The sequence below is a fragment of the Lissotriton vulgaris genome, chromosome 9 (genome assembly GCF_964263255.1).
Source record: "Lissotriton vulgaris chromosome 9, aLisVul1.2, whole genome shotgun sequence".
Lineage (NCBI taxonomy): Eukaryota > Metazoa > Chordata > Amphibia > Caudata > Salamandridae > Lissotriton > Lissotriton vulgaris.
The window spans coordinates 607,722,802-607,748,180 of NC_141697.1; the positions used below are offsets into that span (position 1 = coordinate 607,722,802).

Consider the following 25,379-nt stretch of genomic DNA (forward strand, 5'->3'; position numbering starts at 1 on the left):
AGGGACCCACGTCTGGGCATACCCTGTCAACTTAGGGCGAACAAAGCGATACCAAAGGGGATGATAGACGGAGACCCTTCCAAACCCATGCAGTCCGAAGGCGCTCCAGGTGGGTTTGACCGCCTAAAAGGAGGCTCATGGCCTCATAAAAGTCTTGTAGTTGGGTTGGAATGCTGTGGCTCAAGGAAATTAGAGGAAGGGCGAAGTGGACCCAGTGTCAGACACTGGCTCCACAGGAACAACCTGTGAGTGAGCCCTGGATTTGTGGCGTAATACCCTGGTGTTGTCCAAAGAATGGTAGAGACACGGAGAAGTCAAAAAGTGCTTCGACTTCTTGGATTTATTTTTTGTGGGACTTACCTGAAGAAGTCCAGGAGCACAACGCAAGCAAGTCTGGGTGTGGTCCAAAGAAGCGAGCGACTCCGGGAGCGGTCCCAAGACCTGCCTTGCAAATAGGATTGGCACAGTGCAGAGTTGTGCGACGATCAGCCAAAAGCTTCATGGCCTGCTTGCGAGTGCCCTTGGAGTGAATGGTCTCCAAATCATGTTACCGCTCCTGGCACCACAGACGCACCAAGTGAGGGTCTTTATGTAGTATATCAAAAAGAGGCATGCTCTGTAAGGAGTTCAAGTGTCCCTTATGAGTGGAAAGGGGCTTGCTCTAGCATTCCCAAGGCGCTCTATCTAGGGTGGTGTGGTAGAGCAACCTTAGGGTTATCAGAGAGGAGTGTTAGAGATTTGTTGCACACACAAGAGTCAATAAATGAGGAACACACTCAAAAAGGAGATCCACACCAATTTAGACAAGCAATTGCAATGCAATAGGTCTTGCATTTGTAAAAGTAAAAACTATTGGCCAGTGTTTGGGCACAGAAGGCACTAATAGTTGTGGGGACGTGAGCATCCAGTCTTGGAACACTAATGCAAGCCCCGGCTTCATCATTCAGGATTTCACTAGCCCGTCTCTATGGCTGTGTTTGATATGTATTGATCTTTCCGGCAATGTGGCCTACAAAACTTAACACATTATTTCAGACCAAGGTCTTACTTGCAATGAGCAGACCTCTCACTGTTCAAAGTTCAATAGAGTTTTCTCTTTTTAATGATTTTTCCATTACTAACAAAATAAACACTACCAAGCACATTGACAACCAACAAAAACAAAATGTTAGATATGTACTGCTCGGAAGAATAACTATTTCGAGCTGCAATTTTTTCCAGCTCCTCCTTACAAGGCAACTGGAAAAACCTTGCTGCTATTTTTGCTTGTTTTATGTTTTACATTAGGCTCCATACTGTCACAACATGTTTATAGAAATTAGTTATAAAAAGAATGGACTTGATGTTGGAATTCTTTTTTTTCCCTTACTCTGAAAGTACTAGCCAAAATACAAAATAACAACAACAACAACAAAACTCTGTGATAGGTCCCTACAATAATGCACAAAAATTGGGTCAGGGAACCCGACTCCATGCACTGGCGCAGAGGAGAACCGATCCTTGCTGAACCCAGTGGATATACATTAACTGAGTTCCTTTATAAAAGAGGTAGTAACTGAACTTTTTTTCCAGACGTCTGCATTTGAACATGTTAAAATATTCACATTTCCACGTAAATAAACCCACACAATCTATATTTTATCAGTTCAAACTTCTATTGTGTCAGTTGGTTATTTACATGGAAAAACAAGCAGTTTAGGTGGTCTAATTAGCACTTATTTTCCCCATGCATAGAAATAAAACTATAAAATAAACACTGGTACTAGGGAAAGGCCATCAACCCGGGAAAGGATGCGCCTGCATACACTATGCCCCTGAGGACAGTGCCCGCGATGCACGTGTCTGGACATCGTATACATTAACACTGCACGCACCGCCACTGCATGTTTGTTCCCTTTTAAGTTTGGACCTTGTATCAGATCCCACCACAGACACCGCACATTAGCCATGATAAAGCAGCAAGCGTGGCCCGAAGAAGGGCTGTTGTTCAGATTTTTTCCGTATACTAGTGGAAGGACACCATGTTTTTGGTGTATCCTAGCATGCCACTAATGAGTGCATTTTTTCAAAGTTATGCCACAAATCAGTGCTTTATAGGTATTGTAGTATCTGTGCAATACATTAGTACACTGTGAGAAATATAGTATTTGCTTTACACCTGTTTATAAGAAACTGAATGAAAACTGCGATTGGTGTTGTGCAGATAAGAGTGCTGGGAAACAGTGTCTGCAAGTCCCGAATTGAAAAGAGTAGTGTTTTGCATGCTGGGACTTTCCGTGCATACTTATTATAAAAAGTATGAAAGCCATCAAACACAGTGCTGCTGTAGATATCGGTAGGTAGGTAATAACTTATGGAAAAGAACATTTATTGAGCCGTGGCTTTTTAGTCAACTATGTAATGCATGCCATGCGGCATGCTGGCAATATGAAGACGTTAGAGAGCACCTTCTAAGGGCCCCAGCAAAGGTTATCGCACTGCTGGCGGGTGCAGATTTTACTAAAGCCTATGGACGTGCACAGCCTCTGTAGTTCTCCTAATGTAATAGTCTTTACCGTGCTGCCTGGGTATCGCTCCCCGCCTGGAGCGTGGTCAATAATTGGTTAGTAGAAGTTATATACCCATATACAACTGTCCCCCTGGGCACAGGTGTGTTGCTGACAAAAAATCCAGCTCTTTTTATAAACGATATAGTTTCTTGCAACTGATTATTTATATTCAATTTTATTTCATTGAATTTCTGAATCTTTATATGTTCATTTCATCACAATTCGAGTTTCATCCAAAAAATGATATATATCCAATGCATTTCGGTGGTTAAACCACCTTCATCGGGGATCCATCTGCAAATAACAAACAATAATTTCTGAGCATACTGTATACTGACCATTTCACTTATAGCAATCTATTTCAAAAGTTACCAACAAACTATAAGGTGAAAAACTCTAGGCAGGTTCAACTTCTCACTTTATCTAGTTTGTACTAACCAGAAGGTAAATACGGGTGACTATTCTAGCTATGTCCATTATCCAGCATCTCTTTGCTCTATGGTCATTAATATATATAAGATAACCTCACTCCTGCTGACAAAATACACCTGAGCTATCGTGTCTAGGAAACATATTACTGTGAGGTGCCAAGTTATTGCCACCTCTTACCAACAAGAATAACTTATTTAAGCGGGAAAATCACTGGATTTTTCACTTGAACAGCCAAAAACCTAACGGGTTAAATGACCGGACTGAATTGTTCTGCTATTTGTAAATGTATATATAAACAAAGAATGGTTCAACAGCTGTCCAACAGGATCACAACAGGATAGCGAAAGCGTTTAGTAAATTCACGTTAAGGAGCAAAATACATAGGGAATTTATACAGTATTCATTTATTTGTAATTTAAGTACTTGTAAAAAGGATCCAGGTGCTCACAAAAGTGACAGTGTGTAGGACGTGACATAAGTGACCATAGTGAAACAAGACATCACAAGACAACAAGGTAAATCCACATAAATATATACAATAAAACAAGGGAATTTTCTTGTACTGGTCGATGACGTTTCAATCTATATGAATCTAGATCATCATTAGGACGGAAAAGGAGCTTCCTGAAACTGTAACAAGGTAAATAATATTAACAGGGGTCCCTATATGTCGCATTATGGCTCAGTGGTTTTTTAGTTTTTTAGTGCTCCCAGTGGCATGGAAGGAATTCATGCACAATAATATACGCTAAAAACAGGGGTTGGGCACCACTCGTGTATTACGCGCATGGATAAACAATTTATTTTGTATACAAAAAAGTTTTACAAAAAGCAGCATTAAGATTATTGCTGTTTAGGTAAATCAGGGGGAAGTACCATAGCACTTACTCAGAATTTATTCTGACTCGCGGTCAGATTATGTACTGTTCTTCATCAATAATTTACATTAACTGTAGGGATTCTGAAAGTGTAGAAAAATCCCAAGGTAAATATAGCCATCCATTCTATTAATTTTTTAAAAACCAAAGTGAAATAGATACTCTCATGAACCTACTTGGCACAGGTCAATTGAAGGCCGCCCTGTTAATTCAATATGTTCGCAAGGGAGCAGGTCGATTTATTAGATGTAGCTGGAGATTAAAATTCGGACATTTAGAATCAAAAACTTTTTGCAAGAACAGATTACCATCAGACATTCTGAGGTGACAATAATTTATAATTAATGTGACGTTACCTTGCTTGATCAAGTTCAAGTGTAACATGGTCACAGAGCCATAATAATAATAATAATAATAATACCAGTATTTATAAAGCGCGAACAGCTGCCTCAACTAGGAGGCGTCCCGGCGCTGTGAGGGCTTAACAAGAAAACTAACTGGGAGTCTGCAGCCTAGAGAGGTACCGAGAACAGCCAAGACTTAAGCTGTCTCCTAAAACTTGTTTCTGATTTGGCCTTTCGCAGCTCAGGAGGCAGGGAATTCCAGAGACGGGTCACGTTGGCTGAAAAGGTCCGGCCGCCCAATCTAGCCCTTTTGACTCGTGGCACACTCAGTAGCACCTGATCATTTGAGCGAAGGGAGCGGGACTGTGTATATCTAGGCAGACGGGCTCTCAAATAATTAGGACAGGTGCCGTAGAGGGACCTATATGCCAGAGTAAGAGTTTTAAATTTTATTCTACTGGCGATCGGGAGCCAGTGTAAGGCCCGAAGATGGGGGGAGATGTGCTCTTTAAAAGGAATATGCTTAAGTAGCCTGGCTGCCTCGTTTTGCACCGTTTGCAGCCTTTGAACCAAGTATTTCGGGAGACCGCTATACAGGCCATTAGCATAATCCAATCTCGAAGTGATGGTGGCATGGATCACGGTTTTCCGGCAAGACTCAGGCAAAAGTTTCAGGACTGGACGGAGATTCCTCATTTTGCTCAGGCAGCAGCCTGTGACCTGATGGATCTGGGGCACAAAGGAGAGATTTTCATCCCACCTGACCCCCAGATTTTTTGCCCCTCGAGAGGGGGAAGGTGGAGTACCCATCTCAGTCGGCCACCAGAGGTCAGCTGGAGGGTGACTGCCTTTACCAAAGAAGATCACTTCCGTTTTTCCCGGATTCAATTTCAGCTTATTAGTATTCATCCAGGAAGCCACATCCAGAAGGCACCCCTTAAAGTCTGCAAATGCCACATCTGTACCCTCAGAGTAGGGAAAAACCAAATGGGTGTCATCAGCGTAAGATATTGCGGTGACTCCCCAGTTGGCAATGAGAGAAAAAAGAGGGGCAAGATAAACGTTAAACAAAAGGGGGCTAAGGGCAGATCCTAGCGGGACCACGCATTGCAGCGGCTTACGCTTTGAGTCACAAGTGCCCAGAGTGACCCTCTGCGTTCGGTTTGACAAATAGGACTGCATCCAACCGAGTGCCTGATCTTGTAGGCCGATGTCTGCCAAACGTTGGATCATCCTAGCATGATCCACCGTATCGAAGAGATCCAGGAGCATCAGCATAGCTGAGTCTCCTGAATCTAACGACCACCTCAGAGAATCAGCCACCTCAATCAGCGCCGTCTCCGTGCTGAAGCAGGGTCTGAACCCAGACTGAGTCTCATGAAGGATGTTATTAGATTCGACATGAGCATACAGCTGGTGATGAATTCGTTTTTCCAGCATTTTCCCGGGAGCAGCCAGCAGAGAGATAGGACGGAGGTTAGTTAAATCCTCCGCATCCCCGTTTGGCTTCTTCTTCAGTGGAAGGAGCGTCGCATGCTTCCAACTCTCTGGAAATTCCCCAGTGTTTATGGAAGTATTCCAGATATGTTGGAGCATAGGTGCAATAGTGTCCGCTAAAGGTGCCCACAATTTAGGTGGACAAGGGTCCTCTGGGGTCCTCTGGGGAGCCTGACTTACACCGGATTATCTCTTGCCTTGCCTCATCTAGCGGGATAAGTTGAAATTTCCTCAAAAAGGGTTTAACCAATTTAAACACTTCTTTGCTGGGATTCTCTGCCTGTTGAACAACGGAGGCATAGTAGCTCTTTTTTTCTTTCCTAATATGCTTGTGAAACAGCTTGGTGGCCTCTCTAAATTGTATTTTTGCTAGGGGGCAATAATTTAATCTCCATTGTCTTTCGAGTTTCTTACAGGCTCTTTTTTCCACTCTTAAATCGTCAGAGAACCAAGGGGCCATGGGGGAAGTTCTCTGCGCTGTCACCCTTTTTGCTGGCGCTACCGTCTCTACCATGTTGCTAATCCAGTTATGTAGTGCCTGGGCATCCACGCTAGCATTCATGGTACGCTTAGGCGGGTCATGGGACATAATTGGGTTCATGATTGCCGGAGTGAGATTTTTCCATTGCCTCTTCATATAAGAGTGTTTACTTTTTCTAGGTTCTACACTATTTAATGCTAGTGTGAATGGTATCAGCCAATGATCTGACCATGCTACTGGGAGTGCGTCATCCACTACTATGCTTTCTAGTGTGGAGAAAATTAAATCCAGCGTGTGTCCAGATCTATGTGTGGGACCTTTGTTATGGAGCATCAGGTTTACAGCACTCATTGCTGCCAACAGGTGCTCTGTCGCTGTATTGCCATCCCTATCCATGTGGACATTAAAATCACCCACAACTAGGAAGTGCTCGTGCTTCAGCGCGTTCAATGTAATCGCGTCTATAAGATGAGCTGTGCTACTCTCAGCACAGTCCGGGGGACGATAAACCACCATCCCAGCAATAGCTAGTTGGGGGTCTAGGAGAAGGCAGAAGTATAAGCATTCCATACCTGGGGTTGCAACTGATAATGCGGAAGATATGGAGAAGCAGTCTTTAAGAATTACTGCCACCCCGCCTCCGCGTCTGCCATCCTCGCGATTCGACATGCACATGGAAAAACCCGCCGGTATAGCTAAGCTAATGGCTGTCATATTATGCTCATTTAATCAAGTTTCAGTTAAAAACAATACGTCCCAGGCTTGGCTCTCCAGGAGCAGCCAAATGTCCGTGCTGTGTTGGGGCAATGATCTACAGTTAACAAGTCCCGCTCTAAGACCTCTCGTTACTTGGGCTGAAGCCGCCCCTGGGGTCCTCTAGGAACTAAATGAGACACAAACGGAATGTTCTTAAAAAAGGTTTTTTTTTTGTCTCTCTACCGTACATCTAAATGAATACCGGCTCGTGTATTCATGGGTCTAGGTTCTTACCTGTGCTTCCCTTGATGGGGGCAGCACTTGGGGGTCTCAGTTTTAGATGCGCCTCGCGTCTGTAGTACGCGATGCCGGGATGTCTTACTTCCTGGTTGCATCCTGCGCATGCGCGAAGCTTTTATTAAGGCACGCATGCGCAAAACGAAAAAGCATTTGTAGTTCGTGATTAAAACTACACAACACCCGTACGGAGAACTTTTACCTAAAGTTGCTTATAGGACGGTGGAAAGTTTGGAAAACAAAATTAGAATTAAAAATAAATAAATGGACATGTATGTTACATGTGAATGCTGCATAGCACGGGCCAAGTATATAAAGGCCTGCGTTAATTACCAGGAGTAGTAATTCTTTCAAAGATATTCATTTTTAGTTTTTGAAAACCTATATTAGTACTATTGCTGCACCTAAATAGTTTGCCATTAGACTAGAGTTGGTTGGTTAGAGTGATACAGTCTAGTTATAGGTGGATGGGACTATTAAACCATCTGGTTAAGGGGACACTTAAAGCGAGTGTGAGGTATACAATTTAGTGACGTTACAACTGCTAAATATGTACATAACCAAGGGCTCTGGCTTCTACCCCTAATTAGGCAATAACTTGGTGTTTTTTCTCCAAAAAATATGTTGCCACTGTAGATTTGAATGAGCCTGTCCGTATGTTGCTCTTATGCTCAGTCAATCTTATTTTGAGTTTCCTTTCTGTATGGCCCACATACACACTACCACATGGGCATTTCAACATATAAATTATGTTAGACGAGTCACATGTTGCATTGACTTTGAGGTATATGTTGTTTCCTTTCATGGGATGGGTGATCACATTACCCTTCATCACGTTGTGGCAGGTACTGCAGTTCAGGCACGGAACAGTGCCGCGAAAATTAGCTACATCCTTAGGTTCAGTGGGCGTTTTCAGAAAATCTGACACATTTTTCCCTCTTGTATACGCAAACATGGGTTCATTAGAAAATATTCCTTTAAAATCCGGTTCAACCGTCAACATTGGCCAATGTCTTTTGATGATAGCTTTGTACTGTTGACTTACATTGGAATATTTACTAACACATGTTAACCGTTGTTGTTCTGTTCGTATATTGCCTAAAAAGGAGCTCCTCTCGGGTTTTTGACAATGTCCTTTGTTGTGCTTGTTGCGTTATTGTTTCCATATATCCTCTATCCAAGAATCTTTCGTTCATTATGAATAGCTGTTGTTTCAGTTGTTCTTCTTCTGAGATAAATAAAGAGTTGGAAACCGTTGAGGTGCACCCATTGAATTAAGAACGCTAAGCATGGAGTTGTTTTTGGCAGATAGCACAGTTTATAGCACAACGACTGTAATAGCATGGACAGCTTGTTTGTTAACGGGCCACTTGGCACCTCGCAGTAATATGTTTTCCAGACACGATAGCTCAGGTGTATTTTGTCAGCAGGAGTGAGCTTATTGTGTATATATTAATGACCATAGAGCAAAGAGATGCTGGATAATGGACATAGCTAGAATAGTCACCCGTATTTACCTTCTGGTTAGTACCAACTAGATATAGTGAGAAGTTGAACCTGACTAGAGTTTTTCACCTTATAGTTTGTTGGTAACTTTTTAAATAAATTGCTGTAAGTGAAATGGTCAGTATACAGTATGCTCAGAAAATATTGTTTGTTATTTGCAGATGGATCCCCGATGAAGGTGGTTTAACCACCGAAATGCATTGGATATATATCAGTTTTTGGATGAAACTCGAATTGTGATGAAATGAACATATAAAGATTCAGTAATTCAATGAAATAAAATTGAATATAAACAATCAGTTGCGAGAAACTATATCGTTTATAAAAAGAGCTGGATTTTTTGTCAGCAACACACCTGTGCCCAGGGGTGCAGATTTTACCCAAGCTGCAATACTCAACATGGCACTAGAGAAACTTACAAGCAATATGCAGCATGCAGACTTCCCTACTACCATAAAAATAAATTGTATCCATTAAGGAAGGTTACACTGCCAGCACGTGAATGATGGATTGTCCTGGAAATCTTTTCAGCAAATTGTAACTCAAGACAAAGCTATTTGTCTTTTAGCTTAAAGATTATTGGCTTTGAGGGAAGTAAAGTAACTTTAAAGAAACCCATTAAAACTCCCTCTTGAGGTCGACCAGGACGCAGTGCTCAACAGCTTCAAGCTCATACATGGCATCTGTCTACTAGCAGCTATACGCGCAGAAAACAACTCGGCATTCCCATGCCACACGTTTCAGCACAACACACTGCAATAAAAACAAGTAGTCCCCAAAGGAACATATCAACACATATGGTGTAAGGAAATTGTAGTTTACCAGTGCTCACAGCAAAAATCGGAAATGAATCTCGGGAGCGCCAACCAATGAGGAATCAGCAAAGAGGAGCGATGCAGGAGTGTACCAATGACAAGCACCAGGCAGGATTACACTCTGTCTAGTAATAACAGCAGGTCTTCCAGCCAGCGCAGGCGTGTTGCCTAGGCTTCACTAAAAAAAGACGGGTATTTTTCTATAAATGTTTAAGACCAAGAACTTCGTAATTAGGTAAGTAATTTTTTTTAGATTTCACTGTTTTGAAAGTTTACAGAAATACACTTACATGTGGGTAGTTATCACTGTTTTGTAGTATAAAGACGTACACTGTTATTTGTATCTTTAAAGCTGTAATGTTATCCTATGGGCAAGAAACACATACAGCACACTGTTCCCTAGCAGCAACTTACTGGACTGTTTTTCTGGATTTAAAGTTAAGTGTGGGGAAGGGTCCATGACAGCACCAACAGGTAACCTCAGGCAGCTCTGGGGCGTCCAAGTGAAGATGTGTTTTCAGCATCGGGTTCCCAGTTTAAATAATGGCGAACAGTTTGGTTCAAAAGAGGCTGCAAGTAGGGACTGGGGTCCACGGGGGCTCAGTCCATGAGGATCTCTGGCCCGCAGAGCCACCGTTGGTCCACTGGAACTCAAGCTGGAGGACTCATGTGCTGTGGTGCTTCCTCCAATGGGTCGCACTGCGAGGCACACACGTTTTTTTGGTTGCCTGCAAAAAACAGACAAGCTGCAGGCAGAGACTGTGGCACCAGTCCGGCCAAACCAAAGATAGGGCTCAGCTCCTGATGCTCTCTGTGCCTCCGGGGTACCGTCAGATCACAGCAACTCAGGCTGGCGGGCTCGGTTTTAGTGCTGCTTTGTCCGGCGTGGTCGCGATGGCAGAGGCTCTTGTTGTCAGTCCTTTTGGTATATACAACAGTGCAGGGAAGCAGCTCCTCTGCTCCAAGGGAGATGTTGCTGGCCAGCTGAAGTCATGGGTCACGCCTACAGAGTTTTTGAAGGTGATACCGCTTTTTGGAAAAGCCAGGTCGGTGCAATTTTTGTCGGTCACAGAAGGCAGGCTGGCAGAGTTGGAGCCAAGTCAAGTGCTGCTCCTCAGTTCTTACATTGTGGGCTCTGCTTTGTCTTTCTTTCATCTTAAGGCAGACAAATCTGATTGCCTGGGGTCCACCTAAATACTCAATTTAGGGGCGTTAAGGGAAGTGAAGAGTAGCAGCCAATGGACGACTTACTTCTGCGATCACTACTCCCACTACATGCCCACTTACTGTGGGAAGTGGGCATCACTCTGTCCCAGAGTTCCTAATTTCACCACACATAAAGGACAAGTTATTTAACTTTGGTAACGCCTTATCTGCTAGAGGCATGATATAGCTACAGATTCCTTACCTGAGAATTCCCCAGGCGTCAGGCTGGATCTGGAAGCCTGAAGTCATCTGCGTCATCTCCGCCATTGTAACTTCTGCATCACCAATATAGGTGTAACCTCGGCACACTGGTGTTACTTACTTTTCACGACTTTCATCACCAAGAAAGCAGAGGAATAAAGTGCACTGACATTGGTGTCATTCTGAAAAACTAGGGACCTGAAAGGGAACAGCCCGGACCCTAAAAGCATGTCCGCAGTGTGGAAAGGATGGGTGAGTCCGTAAGGAATCTGAAGCTAGATCATGTCTCTATTAGATAAGGTAAGTAACTTGTCCATCTGATAGAGATATCTTGCCGGAGATTCCTTACTTTTGAATAGATACCCAAGCAATACCATCCCTGGAGGAGGGACTGCAGACAAGATAGACCATGAAGTCCTGCAGGACGGAGCGGCTAGAAAGGAGTGTGGAGAGATGCCCATTTTGCTACCTGACAAATGTGGAGGACTGGGACACCACATTGCAATGCCGTGGCAGCATCCTTAGCTCTGGTAGAATGAGCCTTTAAGCCTTCAGGAGGCTTCTTTTTGGCCAGAGCCCAGCAGATTTTGATGCAAAGGACAACCCATCGAGAGATCATCGTTTTCTGCACTACACAACCGTTATTCACTCTCAAGTACCCTACAAAGAGTTGGTCATCCATCTGGAACTCTCTTGTAAGGTCAAGGTAGAATGGGTCCAGACGTTGGAGTCGCTCCTCTTCTATAGAGGGATGCAGAGGAGCGTAGAAAGTGGGCAGGGTGACAGATTGCACAACGTGGAATGGTGTAACCACTTTGGGTAAGAATGAGGCACTAGTGCGAAGCCCCAACTTATCAGGAAAGATGGTCAGATAAGGAGGCTTGGATGACAGATCCTGCAATTTGCTCACCCTCCTGGCAGATGTTATTGCCACTAAACGAATATGCTACTTACCAGTATGCATCTGTTCTTGGCATGTAGGGCTGCTGACATTCATATCTGTGCATAGATCGCCGCCTAGTGTTGGGTCCGGATGATCGTACATTGTTGTCCTGGAAGAGTCTTCGAAGTATCACAAGATAGGTGGCTCCTTCCCTGGACTACAGTGCGCATGGGCATCGACTCCATCCTCAGATTGTTTTTAGCCATTGTGGCCAAGATGGAGTGAAACTACGTGAATGATGACCATGCCAGAAGTATGTGTGAATGCTGCAGCCGCTACAGGCGCCGGGGAGGAGGGCGGGCGATATGAATGTCAGCAGCCCTACATGCCAAGAGCAGATGCATACTGGTAAGTAGCATATTCGGTTCGAGGCATGTGGGCTGCTGAATTCATATCTGTGATTAGAATGCATAGCAGTCCCTCCATTAACGGCGGCCGCCCGTGCCAGCTGCAGCAGTTTGGAAAAGTTTTTTTTAGAACAGCCTGCCCTACAGCTGCCTGCTGTTTGGAGTGCAAATCAACACAGTAATGTTTTGTAAATGTGTGTGTGGTAGACCATGTGGCTGCTCTACATATGTCTTCCAAAGGAATATTTCCAAGGAAAGCCATGGAGGCCCCCAACTTTCGGTGGAGTGGGCCCGCGGTGGAATGGTGAGAGTGCGCTTGGCTTTCTGATAGCAGATCTGAATACATTTAACGATCCACCTGGCTATGCCAGCCTTGGAAATTGGGTTACCTTTGTGTTGTGGCGCAAAGGCAACAAATAGTTGTTTAGTCTCTTGAAAATCTTTGGTCCTATCAATGTAGTACATTAGGGCCCTTTTGACGTCAAGTGTGTGGAGCATTCTCTCCGCAAGTGACTCTGGATTTTGGAAGAACACAGGTAGTTCTATAGTCTGGTTGATATGGAACTGGGAAACTACCTTAGGAAGGAATTTAGGGTTAGTGCGAAGCACCACCCTGTTGGAATGAATCTGAATAAATGGCTCTTGGATAGTTAGTGCCTGGAATTCACTAACTCGTCGAAGCGACGTAATCGCTTTAAGGAAAGCCACTTTCCAAGTCAAGAACTGAATCTCGCAGGAATGCAGTGGTTCAAAAGGGGGACCCATCAGCCTGGTGAGGACCACATTGAGGTTCCACTTGGGAGCTGGTGGCGTCCGTGGAGGAATGACTCATTCAAGTCCTTCCAGAAAGGCTTTAATGGCAGGCACCCTGAAAAGTGAGAGGTGCTGTCTGTTCTGGAGATAAGCAGCCATTGCGGATAAATGTATACGAATGGAAGCATAGGCCAGATTACATTTGTACAGATGTAAGAGATAACAAATGATGTTTTGAATAGATGCATCCAGCGGGTTAATGTTGTGGTCTGCACAATAAATGACAAACCGCTTCCACTTCGCCGCATAGCATGCTCTGGTGGTGGGCTTCCTTGCCTCCCGGATGATGTCCATACAGTCTGGAGGTAAGTTGAGGTAGCCAAACTCTAAGACCTCAGGAGCCAGATAGCCAGGTTGAGCTGTTGCAGATCTGGATGCTGAATGTCGCCATGGTTCTGCGTCAAAAGCCTGGGTGTGAGGCGCAGCCTTTGATGCGGTACCACGGACAGTTCCAGAAACATGGTGTACCATGGTTGGCGGGCCCACGTCGGAGCAACCAGGATGAGAGTCATCGAGTGCTGATTCAGCTTGGTGCCACCAGCGGTATTAGAGGTGCTGGGGCGTACGCGTACGCAAATTTGCCTGACCAGTTCATCCATATCGCATTGCCTTGCGACTGTGGGTGTGGAAACCTGGCGGCAAAGCTTCGGCATTTTGCGTTCTCCTTTGTGGCGAACAGGTCTATCTCTGGATGACCCCACCTTTGGAAGTACGGGTGGAGTACTGATGGATGTATCTCCCACTCGTGCATTTGGTGGCTGTACCTGCTGAGCAGGTCCGCCATCTGACTGTCCTTGCCTGGGAGGTGTTCTGCCATGAGGAAGATTTTTCTCTGAATGGCCCACTTCCACATGCTCTGAGCCAGATGAGACAACTGTGGAGAGTGTGTTTCTCCCTGTTTTTGAATGTAGTACATGGCCGTCATGTTGTCCATCCGGATCAACACAACCTTGTTGCACAGATGTACGTTGAAGGCTTTCATTGCCATGAAGATCGCTATCAGTTCTAGAACATTGATGTGCATCTTCCTCTGCTGTGGTGTTCATAGTCCCTGCACAGTGTAGTGGAGTACATGAGCTCCCCATCCCTGGAGAGAAGCGTCTGTCGTCAGAATGATCTGTGGCACAGGCTCTTGGAACGGTCGTCCCTTGCAAAGGTTTTGTGGATTCCACCAATGCAGAGTTGTATGCCCGACCGCTCACCAACACTAGGTCTTTCAACTGTCCGTGAGCCTGAGTCCACTGACGTACTAAGCACTCCTGAAGCGGACGCATATGTAGTCTCGCGTGCGGGACTATGGAGATGCAGGAGGCCATCATGCCTATCAACTGCATGAACATTCGCGCTGGAAGCGAGTGTTGAGGTCTGAATTTTTGTATCAGCGATTGAATGCTGCTGACCCTCACTGAATTTGGCTGTGCTGTGGCTGCCAGAGTGTTTATCGTCGCACCCAGATACTGCCGTATGTGGGCGGGTTGCAGGTGGGACTTTGGGTAATTCAGTGAGAATCCCAGATCGTGAAGGTGAATGGTGTGGGACATGTGGGCGGCACACTGCTGGGCCGACTTTGCCTGGATGAGCCAGTCATCCAGATAAGGGTAGACATGAATGTTTTGTCTCCTCAGGTGTGCCGCCACCGTCGCCAGGCACTTTGTAAACACCCTGGGTGCTGTGGTGACCCCGAAAGGTAAAACCTTCAACTGGTAATGTTGGTTGTGGATGGTGAACCGGAGGTATTTTTTGTGTGACGGGTGTAGCGGAATATGAAAATACGCATCCTTCAGATCTAAAGTTGCGAGAAAATCCCCCTGACTGAGCAACGGCAGGACTTGCTGCAGGGTCAGCATGTTAGGGGTGGTCGGATTTGACCCCAATCATGAGTGTTCAACGTAGATTCCTCAGGGTTGCGTAGAATGCGCTTTTCTGCAATTATTATTGTGTCCCTGAGATCCTTTTGTGACTTTCCCTAAATCTCTTACTGCCTTAGGCTACGGTATTTTGAGACGCTCCCTAACTAGCAGAAAAGGGAATCTCACCCGCGAATCCTTGCTTGGCTTACTGTTTGGTTAGTGACCACGCCCCCTCTACTCAGCGTTCTGCTCTGTGAGGTTCCCGTAGCATTGTGAGATCCTGTTTTGCCTTAGCGATCCCGTTTGTGCCCCTTTCCTGTTCCTGTGGTTTTCGCCTTTGTGTCACGGTATTTCTTTCTCTGGCCTGTGTCCTACCCGTTGTTTGTACTTCCCGCTCTGTTTCGCTAACCTTCTCCTTACCGGCACGCCCTCCCTCTGTGCCTAGCTCTCCCTTCCGCCTTGGTTCCCCGACTGCCCTTCACTCCTCGTTTCTGTCAGTTGTTTGCTTGCGATTCAGCCCTGTATTTCTCAGCGGTCATTTCTGTTGTTTATTACAGAGTGATCGAAGGGGTTCTGTTTGTGTGTGTTTATGCGCTCCGCTCCGTCTTTAATTACGAGTGGAGAGCTGCTTCGTCTATCTCGTGTTGTTACATGCACGCCCGTTCCGCTCCGTCCTAAGTTTACGAGTCGGACGTGGTGTATATATTGTCCGTGTTCAATGTTATTTGTTTCTCACTCCGCTCTGTCTTAAGCTTAGGAGCCGGAAGTGGGGATTGTCTGTGTTGTGTGTTATTTGTTTCTCACGCCGCTCGGTCTTAAGTTTATGAGCTGGAAGTGGGAGTTTCTGTATCACTTTGTCTTTAGCTTTATAAGTGATACCAGTTTGTCATCAGCTGTGCTTGTGGCCCCAGTCTTGCTCTGTCTTCAGTTTATGAGCAGGACTGGATTTGTGTGCATTCTGTCTTGGAGGTATCCTTGCTGGTAGTCACCCAGGTTCCCTTCTGTACCTCCTGGTTCTCGCCTTGACCACTAGCATAAAGCCCTGACGCTCACCTGGTGAGGTAAGTGGAATGCTACGTTGAACACTTACGTATCAGTCCTGTAAATTACTGGTGAGGTTAGTATTGTTGTACGTTTATTTTCCAGTCATCTCCTGCCATCGAGACTGCAGCTACATCACCTTGCTGGGGGAGAGTGGCATACTCCCTGGGAAAATTCCCCCCACACTTTTTGGTAGCAGCTGACTTTGAGCGAGTTATCTCTTCTCGCTTGGGTTGTTGTTGTCTGGAAGTGTGTGGGACATTCATCTTTCCTCCTGTGGATGAACAGCCTCCTCTACCGAGGGGGATCATTGACACAGCATGTGAAAGTGCTACGATAGGATGTACTGATTGAGGGGTCTGAGGTCCAGTATGGGTCTGAGGGACCCGTCCTTTTTTGGTATTAAGAAGTACAGTGAGTAAACTCCTGTGCCTCTTTCTTTCACAGGCACAAACTCTATTGCCCCTTTTTGCAGCATGACGAGGACCTCCTGCTGCAATAAGTGCAAATACTCGGCGGACATAGGACGGTGTCTTGGTGGTATGTTGGGTGGAGTGGATGTTAACTCCAGACAATAACCGTACTGTATAAGCTGTGTGACCCACCTGTCTGTGGTGATGGACTTCCAGACTGGCAGGAACTGTTGAAGTCTCCCCCCGACAGGTGTTGCGTGGTCGAGGGGCAGTGACAAGATGTCACTGTTTGTTAGTGGCGGAGGATCTGGAGTTGTTGTTTCCACGACCTCTGCCTTTGGCGCTGTTTCCACTATATCCCCCTCGACTCTGTTTGGTGTATGTGGTCTGCGTGCCGCCTTTATAGTACTGTGTGGTTTGGGAGAGATGGCCTCTGGAAACACCTCTAGTGCTTGAGCGACGAAAAGAACCACCCCTGAAAGCTGGGACTGCAGAGCCCATATGGACTTAGCAGTTTAAGTGTCCTTTTTGATTTTTTCCAAGGTGGTGTCCACCTCTGGGCCAAATAGATGATATGGGTTTACTGTCTGATTGAGAATGGTGGTCTGTATCTCCGGCTTGAATCCTGAGCCAGGCATGTCGTCTCAGCATGACACTAGTGTTAATAGCTCTGGCCGCGGTGTCTGCCGCGTCCAGTGCACATTTAATAGAAGCATTTGATATGAGCTTCCCCTCTTGGATGAGCATCTCAGCTGCCTCCTTGTATTCGTCTGGCAGGTGCTGTAACAGGGTCTCCAGTGTGTCGTAATGTGCCCTGTCATACCTGGCTAGAAGTGCTTGTGTATTTGAAATGCGCCAGATATTGGCCGCTTGAGCTGCCACCCTTTTCCCTGATGCCTCAAACACCTTAGATTCCTTATCTGGGGGAGGAGCATCACCCGTTGTTTGTGAATTAGCCCTCCCTCTTCCGGGCATTAGAAACAACAAGAGAGTCCAACGGCAACTGTCCCTTGATGTAAGTAGGGTCACCAGGCGCCGGTTTATACTTCTTTTCAATTCTAGGGTTTATCACCCTGGCTCTCGTAGGCTCTTTAAAGATCTCCCCAGCATGCTTCAAGACACCCTTCAACATAGGCAGAGTCTTGACAGTCCTCTCTGAGACGGAAAAGGTGTCAAAAAGAAAGTCCACTTCAATGGGGTCAGCATGGAGCTGGACGTCATGATTCTTAGCTGCCCGTTCAATGAGGGCATTAAACGCAGCTGAATCCTCTGTAGGCGACGTTTTCACAGCATACACCTGAGTGTCTGGGGTAGAGTGAGGATCACCTGGGTCAGCAGCAGCTGCCCAGGGTTCATTGGTATCATCTGGCTCAGTGTAGACAGGATAGCTGTATTCATCCTCATCACCTTCCCCAGTGTCCACATCTGAATAAGTGGGTGAGACATCATGGCCATGTGGAGAAACCAGTTCCACAAGAACAGGGGTCGAAGTGGAATCCTTTTTCTTCTTTAGTGGAATTTTATAGGACTCCATTGGCTGTTCCGGGGCAATTTTCCGTTTATGAAGGGAAAGTCTGCCCGTTTCGGCATCGATAAATTGTTCTTGTTGTTCTTCCAAAGAAGATGTCGATGCTTTAAGGCCGGGACCGCTGTCGTCGACTTCGGCTCCGAGGACACCCTCTCGGGCACGTTGGTGGCCATTCTAGGGGCGAAAGCCTTCGGCGCCACTTTCGGAGGCAACGTGAAATGCATGGGCGTCGATGCCTTCTGAGGTTTATCTTTAGGCTTCGAAGGTGGAGGATCTTTTGGCCCGACACTCGAGGCCTTGTCCTTGATGCACTTTAGGGAGTCCGTCACCTGCTTGGAGAAAGCGGCGGACGGCTGCGTCAACTAGACGGAATCCTTCGAGGCACCACCAGACGTGGACTCGTGGGTCGCTCCGCTCTTGGCCTTGTCGACGCGGAGTCTCGAAAACCTTCAGATCACTAAGCCCTTTGTCGGTGTCGACCGTCTTCGGCGCCGATTTGTTCGGCTCGACTGCCTTGACCTTTGTCTTCGGCGTGCCAGACTTTGTCTCGACGCCCTTGATCTGTTTCTTCGGGTCGATAACGCCCTTTTGCTTCGTCGGCGCCGACAGGTCCGAGGGCTTTGAGCCGACCAAAGCAATACGCACTTTTGGTTTCGATGGGGGCACCAGTGCTTTCACTTGCGTCGAGACCGGTGTCTTCACTTTCGGTTTCGATTTCGCAGGGTGCGGCTCCTTAGCAATGTCCGTAGCCGAGCCCGAAGGCGGGGCCGTAGAACTCACTGGAAGATCTTGGGTAAGGCCTAGTGGCAATCCCTCGACCTGAGCCTTTTGAAGCGTTTCGGCCCCAATGTCAGTTTGAGTTAGCTCCTCGCTCGAGCTATCTTCCATGGCCCCAAAGGCCCCGTCGTCGTCTCCTACCTCGTCGACGACTTCATCCGCGTTGAGCATTTCAACATCTGCGTCGTAGTTGTAGTCGACCTCCGACGCGGGATTCAACAGGTTCTCTCAAACTTCCCGGTCAGCTCCTTCATCATCACCGGCATCGAATATGTCCACAGGCGCCGGTGCAGTCTGCTGGGCCTCCTGGCGCGCAGCGCGACGATGCAGAAAAGTCTTCTTGGATCGAAAACGGGAACAAGCCATGCAGCTGGCTTCATCATGATCCGGCGAGAGACACTTGTTGCACACCGGGTGGACGTCGATGTGGGAATACTTTGAGTTGCACACGGGACAACTCTTGAACGGACTCCGTTCCATGGTCCGTCGATAAGGCCTTTGGCGTCGACCGGGCCTTCAGCGTCGAAAGCACTCGGCTCTCTGGAATCCGGCTCGGAACTGTGCTGGAAGAATCGGGCACCGAACGCAAGACTATACCGACGAAAAGCTAAAGGCCTTTTGGCCTTAAGAAAGTTTTATATCGATTCCGACTAGAGTGAACCAATATACATCCGAACCCAATGGCGGAAAAAAACAATCTGAGGATGGAGTCGATGCCCATGCGCACTGTAGTTCAGGGGAGGAGCCACCTATCTCGTGATACTTCGAAGACTCTTCCAGGACAACAATGTGCGATCATCCGGACCCAACACTAGGCGGCGATCTATGCACAGATATGAATTCAGCAGCCCACATGCCTCGAACATGATGTTTTAATGGAAAGCAGCTGGAAGGGGCAGTTGTGCAAAGGTTTGAACCGGAGCACACATCAGGAAGGTGACAACCAAGTTAAGGTCCCACTGAGGCATGATGCAAGGGGTCGCAGGAAACATATGTACAAACCCCTTGAGAAATCTATTTACAATAGGAGATTTAAATAAAGAGGGCTGGTCTGGCAGCCTCAAAAAGGCAGACAGGGCTGAAAGGTACCCTTTGAGAGTGCCCAGAGCGGAGACCTGATAGGCAAGGGTCAGAATAAAGAGTAACACCTGAGAGAGGGAAGCAGACTTGGTGGAGGGCTGCCTGTATGCCAAAATAACATTGCAAACTTCAGGAGGAAGGTCGAATGCTATCAATTGCCGCCGCTCAATCACCATGCAAGAAGGCATAGAGTTAATAGGTTTGGGTGGAGGATCCTCCCTGTTGCTGCAACAGAAGATCCTCCCGAAGGGGCAGCCTGATCGGAGGATCAATGCTCAATTGGAGAAGCTCGGGATACCAGACTCTCTATGCCCAGTCCAGAGCCACAAGAATGACTTTGATGTGGTTGCTCCTGATCTTATTAAGCACTCTGGGCAGGAGTGGTATGGGCGGAAAGGAGTACAGGAGGCCTGAGCTCCACTTGTGATGAAAAGTGTCTCCGAGCGAGAGCCGCCTTGGAAACTCCAATGCGCAAAACTGTGGACATGGTGCATTCTCTGCGGAGGTGAACAGATCTAACCAAGGCTCTCCCCACTGCTGAGAGAGACCTTGCACCACCTGTGGATGGAGACACCAAATGCTAGGCATTGACGGCTGAGTTTGTCCGCCTTGGCATTTAGGGAACCTGCAAGGTGTTGAAACATCAGGGATATGCCCTGGTGTTCCAGCCATGTCCAGAGACGCAGGGCCTCTTGATAAAGGGTCCACAACACCACCCCACTCTGTTTATTGCAGTACCACATGGCGGTGGTGTTGTGTGTGAACACTTGAACCAGGTTTTCCTTGACTGAAGGAAGAAAGCCTTCCAATGCCAAGCAAATCACTTGGAGCTCCAACAAAGTCGTCTGATCTACATCTCTCCCAGATGGCTGCCCCATCCCAGGAGTGACACATCGTCACTACTGTGTGATCTGGTTGGAGAAGGGAGAGGGGTCTGCCTCTGTCCCAATCACAGTTGGCCAGCCACCACTGCAGGTCCTGAAAAAAGGCTGACCTAATGTCAAAAAGGCCCGTCAAAAATTACACAGGGTAGCTCTTCTTCACGTATCAGCGCTAACTGGCGCGGAAAGAAAAGAACTGATGTCAGCACACTGAGGTGGTGCCTATATAGGTGACATGGACGTCAAAACGGCTGAGACACTGCCGACGTCGTCAGGCGGAGCCGACCAAAGCCACCTACTGGTGCGCAAGGGTACTGCTCAAAGAAACTACTTACGGATCCAATCTGCCACCTAGGAAATTCAAAGGTAAGAAATCTGCGGCAAGATGTCTCTATCAGATATGGTGGAATTCTTTCTTTCTGGTTCACTTCAGGTAGCTCTCCGTAGGGGTGTGACTAGCCTGGAGGTGCAACACGCCTCCTTGAATAGTTAATTTCCCACCTGTCCTAGTGCCAAATTGGCCTCAAGGCAGGAAGCAGGTCTGGTGGAAGACAGGATCACATATTAAAGGCGGTGTGCTCTTTGAAGCTCCCTGTCCAGACATGCTAATTTACTTGCCTTCCTCCTGGAGGAGGTGTATACTCCTCCTGCCAGAGCAGGCATTGTTTCGGACCTCTGAGTGCGGAGCTCTCACCTCCTAGGGGGTCAGAAACTACAGAAACTCATCTGTGGTGGCTGGTTGGTCAGGGCTAATCAGCCAGCACACTAGAGAACTAGTAGGGTTCAGGGGTACCTTTAAGGTACCCTGTGGGTGCATGTATTATTAAATCCATCACTGGAATCAGTGTGGGTTAATTAGTACTAGGTGTTTGATACCAAACAGCATATGTTTCAATGAAGCTATCATGTAGCTGGGTAACTCATTTTACCAGTGCCCAGTACATACCTTAAGATGGCTTCCCAGTTCACTTGCAATATCTAATAATAGAACTAGACATCACAGGGGCATATCTACTCATGTAGATATGTCCTCACATACAATATAAGGTACCTTGCATTAGGGCTCAAAGGCCTGCTGCAGGGGTGACTTACCTATATTAAATGTATTCACTTTGGTATGGCATGCAGGAGAGTGCCATGTCATGTTTTCACTTCATGGTTTGCACCATGTCATGCAGCCTGCATTGGCAGGCTGTGTGGATTTTTTGTGTGGGTTCCTTAGACTGGCATAAGATATGTTGCAGCCCTTAGGGACCCACTTTAGTACACAGGCCCTAGGTACCAGGGAAACCATTTGCTAGGGGCTTACGTGGGTGCTAAAATCCTGCGTCAACAGTAAAATAATGAGACATCACTTTGTTTTAAGGAAAGAACACTGGCACTGAGGTTTGATTAGCAGGCTTCAGTACAGTGTCAGAGTTGAAAATCAGCATCCAGTAGCTAAAAAGGGGGCACAAATTAAGGAGAAGGGGAGAGAGACACAACTGCAACAAAAACCCAGTGGAACATCTTCCAGAAGAAAAGTCTGTCTAAAAGTGACTGAGGGGAGCTCATCCGGATTCGCCCTGAATGGTGCGGAAAAAAACAAATTGTTGACAGCGCACTGGGATGGCGCAGATATAGGCACAGCGCACCTCACTTCGGGCGTGGGCGACACCAACGATGCCACATGGAGCCAAATGATGCAACCTAGATGGCACACAAGAAGATTGCTCAAAAACGTCTGGATCCAGTCTGATGCCTGGGGAATATTATGAGGTAAGGAATATGCAGATAGAGGCCTTTATCAGACACTGGCACCACAGTCATCACACTCAAGAGTCTGTGGGGCATATGTATCAAGCCTTTTTGCAGTTCGCAAACGGGCTGATTCTCAGAACCAGCCCATTTACGAATGGGAAAAGGCCTTTCGGGATGTATCATCCCAAAAGTGCATCGGAAATTAGAGAATCGCAAAATTTTGAGATTGCATTTAAGGAATCGCAAATTGCGATTCCTTAAATGCTATGTATGAAGAACAGAAAAAGTGCAATTTGGCCTTCAGGAATCGCAAATTACCACCAACTTTCTTTGAGAAATTCACTTTTTTGCATTTTTCAAAATGTCATGTGGCGCACATACATGCCCTTAGGGCATGTATGTGTGCCACATGTGCACACATACATATTTCAGGGCTGCAACAGGGTGTCCTATTGACACTCTGGCACCCTTGAAATTGCATTCTTAATTCGCGATTCTCTAAGTGCGAATCGCAAATTGAGACGGTCTTCCCACTCATTCCTATGGGCCTCCTAGCCCCTAGGAATGAATGGGAAGGTATTCCTTAATTGTGATTCGCAATTTGCTAATTGCAATTAAGGAATGGCAAGGAATCGCACAACATTTGCTATTTTTTTTATTACATCCCGTTTTGCAATTCTCAAATAGCGATTCTCTAAAAATCGCTATTTGAGAATCGCAATAACGATATTTGATACATACGCCCCTGTGTCATCTTCTTCCAGATCATCATCAGAATTTACATCCTGAATGGTAATTGCTGGAATGATTCTGGTGGAAGATCTTGTGGTCTCAATTATATTTCAGGCCTCTTTAAAAAATGTAGCAACTGAGGAGTGTGTGGAGATCCGTTAGATTGTGGAACAGAATTGAATAGAATAACTTTATTGTACAGTGAATAAAAACTCACAATATAAAACGTCCATCATTAAAAATCATTTGAACCTTGTTTTACACTTATGTTATTAGAATAAAAAGAAAAAGGAGTTTTACACTCTATAAAATCGTGTCAGTCTCGATTGCATTGTCTGTGTTGTCCTTTTCTAAGTTTATAAAGTGAATGTGCCTCAGTATGCCGGAACGAGATTATGGCTTGGCAAGTGTCTTAGCAGGCTGTTCCTTTATTTGATTAAAGTGCTGTTGGTTGCTGTGCTTCAGATGTACCATATGGCTGGCTCATGAGTCTTCTGGCCACTGTGGAACAGAGGAAGATGGTAGAGGAGCCTGTGGACCAGATGATTATTACAAGAGGCTTCCTGAACCAATTGTGCTAATTTAATATTACAATCAATCACTAAAAACTCATCTGCTAACCATTTTGACAGGTGTACATGCCTAGACATTGCTTTAGGATTTCACAGAAGGGCAACAGCCCCACTCTTTGAAGACCACTTACCTACATAGTTATGTTTGTTTTGGCCCTATTTCACTGTATTACACCTTGTACAAGTAGATCGTATTTACATACTGTGGTTAGGCGTCTCAGGGAGCTGAAGCGTTCTTCCCAAGCAGCCGCAGTTTTGCGGAAGGCCTCATGCCGCCGAATTAGCTGCTCCACCTCATCCACACTGTTCCCCAACTCTCTGCTCTTTATAATTGGCTCCTGGGCTGTTAGCCAAGCATCAGCTACGACTGCTTCCTGGGCAAACTGGTGAACTTCTAGCACTGCAAAAGAGGAACAAGAGGAGAATCTGAACTAGTTTACTGAGTAACTTGAAATACAGGTAATCTCCCCAAGATATGAATGTTGCATGTCATAGGCAGAGATGCTTTTTTTGGCGTGACTAAGAAACAACAAGCTTGTATAATAAACTACTTTGTGAAAGCATCAAGATCCGTATATTTGGCAACTTTTATCTTAAAATATGTAAACATTTTGACATAGGTGAGAGTAAAACAGTTATATACATATTAGTACATACAGGGCGCAGATATGGTTTCTTACCTGTAGCCTCATTCTCTCTCCCAGGGGACTCTCCAATTGAAATCCTAAGCAATGAACAAGTCCTGCCTACGTGTGGGTATCACAGAGCAGTTCTTTAAAATATATCTTCTTTAGTAAAGACATTATCGCCGGAAGGCCAAAAATAGCACATTCTTTGTTATAAAACATGTTTTGCAGTCTATAAATCAGGCTATATTGGCCAATGACTTTAATTGACATTAAAAAAAATATTAATAAAAACTAGGAAAATTTTCCAGGAGCAAACATTTTTTTTAAAGGATATGGGGAAAGAAAACTAGGGCAATGTGCACATATAGGCTGCAGTTCTGTAGAGATGACAACTGACGCTGCATCTTTAAGGGATCACAGCTCTTCAGTTTGCCTAGCAGGTGGCTATTCCTTCAGTACTTTTTACAGAGCAAAAAAGAAGATGACTAATGAATCGTAGCAAGTCTAATAATAATTTTTCTCTCTACCAACGGGGAGGAGGATGGATTGCTCATGATTTTAATGGAGATTCCCCTGACAGAGAACTAGGATTGCGGGTTAAGAAACCATTTTCTCCCTCAGGGAATCTCCATTGACAAATATAACAAAAATGCATATAGTGGAAAGCCCATCCCTAAAAAAGGTTGTGAAAAAGAAAAAGGTGATCCATATAAGCAGCTAAACAAAGAGATTCCTTAAGAAAGCTTATCCTACTTGGACTTCTGTTCTAGCATCTGAGCCCAAGCAATAGTGCCTCATAAAGGTGTGAATAGAATCCTGGTGGCTACTTTACAGATTTCTGCAATACAAATATTTCTCATCAAAGTAGCTGTTGCTATTTTACCTCTGGGAGAATGAGCTTTTGGTTTACAAGTCAGGATTTTGTTTGTTTCCTGATAGCAAAACACAACACAATAAACTATCCACCTGGATATAGATGGTTTAGATATAGCAAAACCTGTACGTAAAGGACCATTATTTGCAAACAATTTGACTTACAAATATCTTTAGTTTTGTCTAGATAAAATTTTAAGACCTATCACACATCCAACATGTTTAGGGATATTTCGACTGGAGTTGACGGATTCTGAA

General features: G+C 45.8%; 1 protein-coding gene across 2 annotated transcripts in view; it reads right to left on the minus strand.

The window, feature by feature from the left end:
* The window catches only part of SPTBN4 (spectrin beta, non-erythrocytic 4), a 1,634,043-nt gene that overhangs the window by 296,061 nt on the left and 1,312,603 nt on the right, over window positions 1-25,379 (minus strand). For both annotated transcript variants that reach the window (XM_086938241.1, XM_086938242.1), the window contains one exon: window positions 23,823-24,019. In XM_086938241.1, the coding sequence (XP_086794367.1) occupies window positions 23,823-24,019 (197 nt within the window). The remainder of the gene's footprint in view (window positions 1-23,822; window positions 24,020-25,379) is intronic.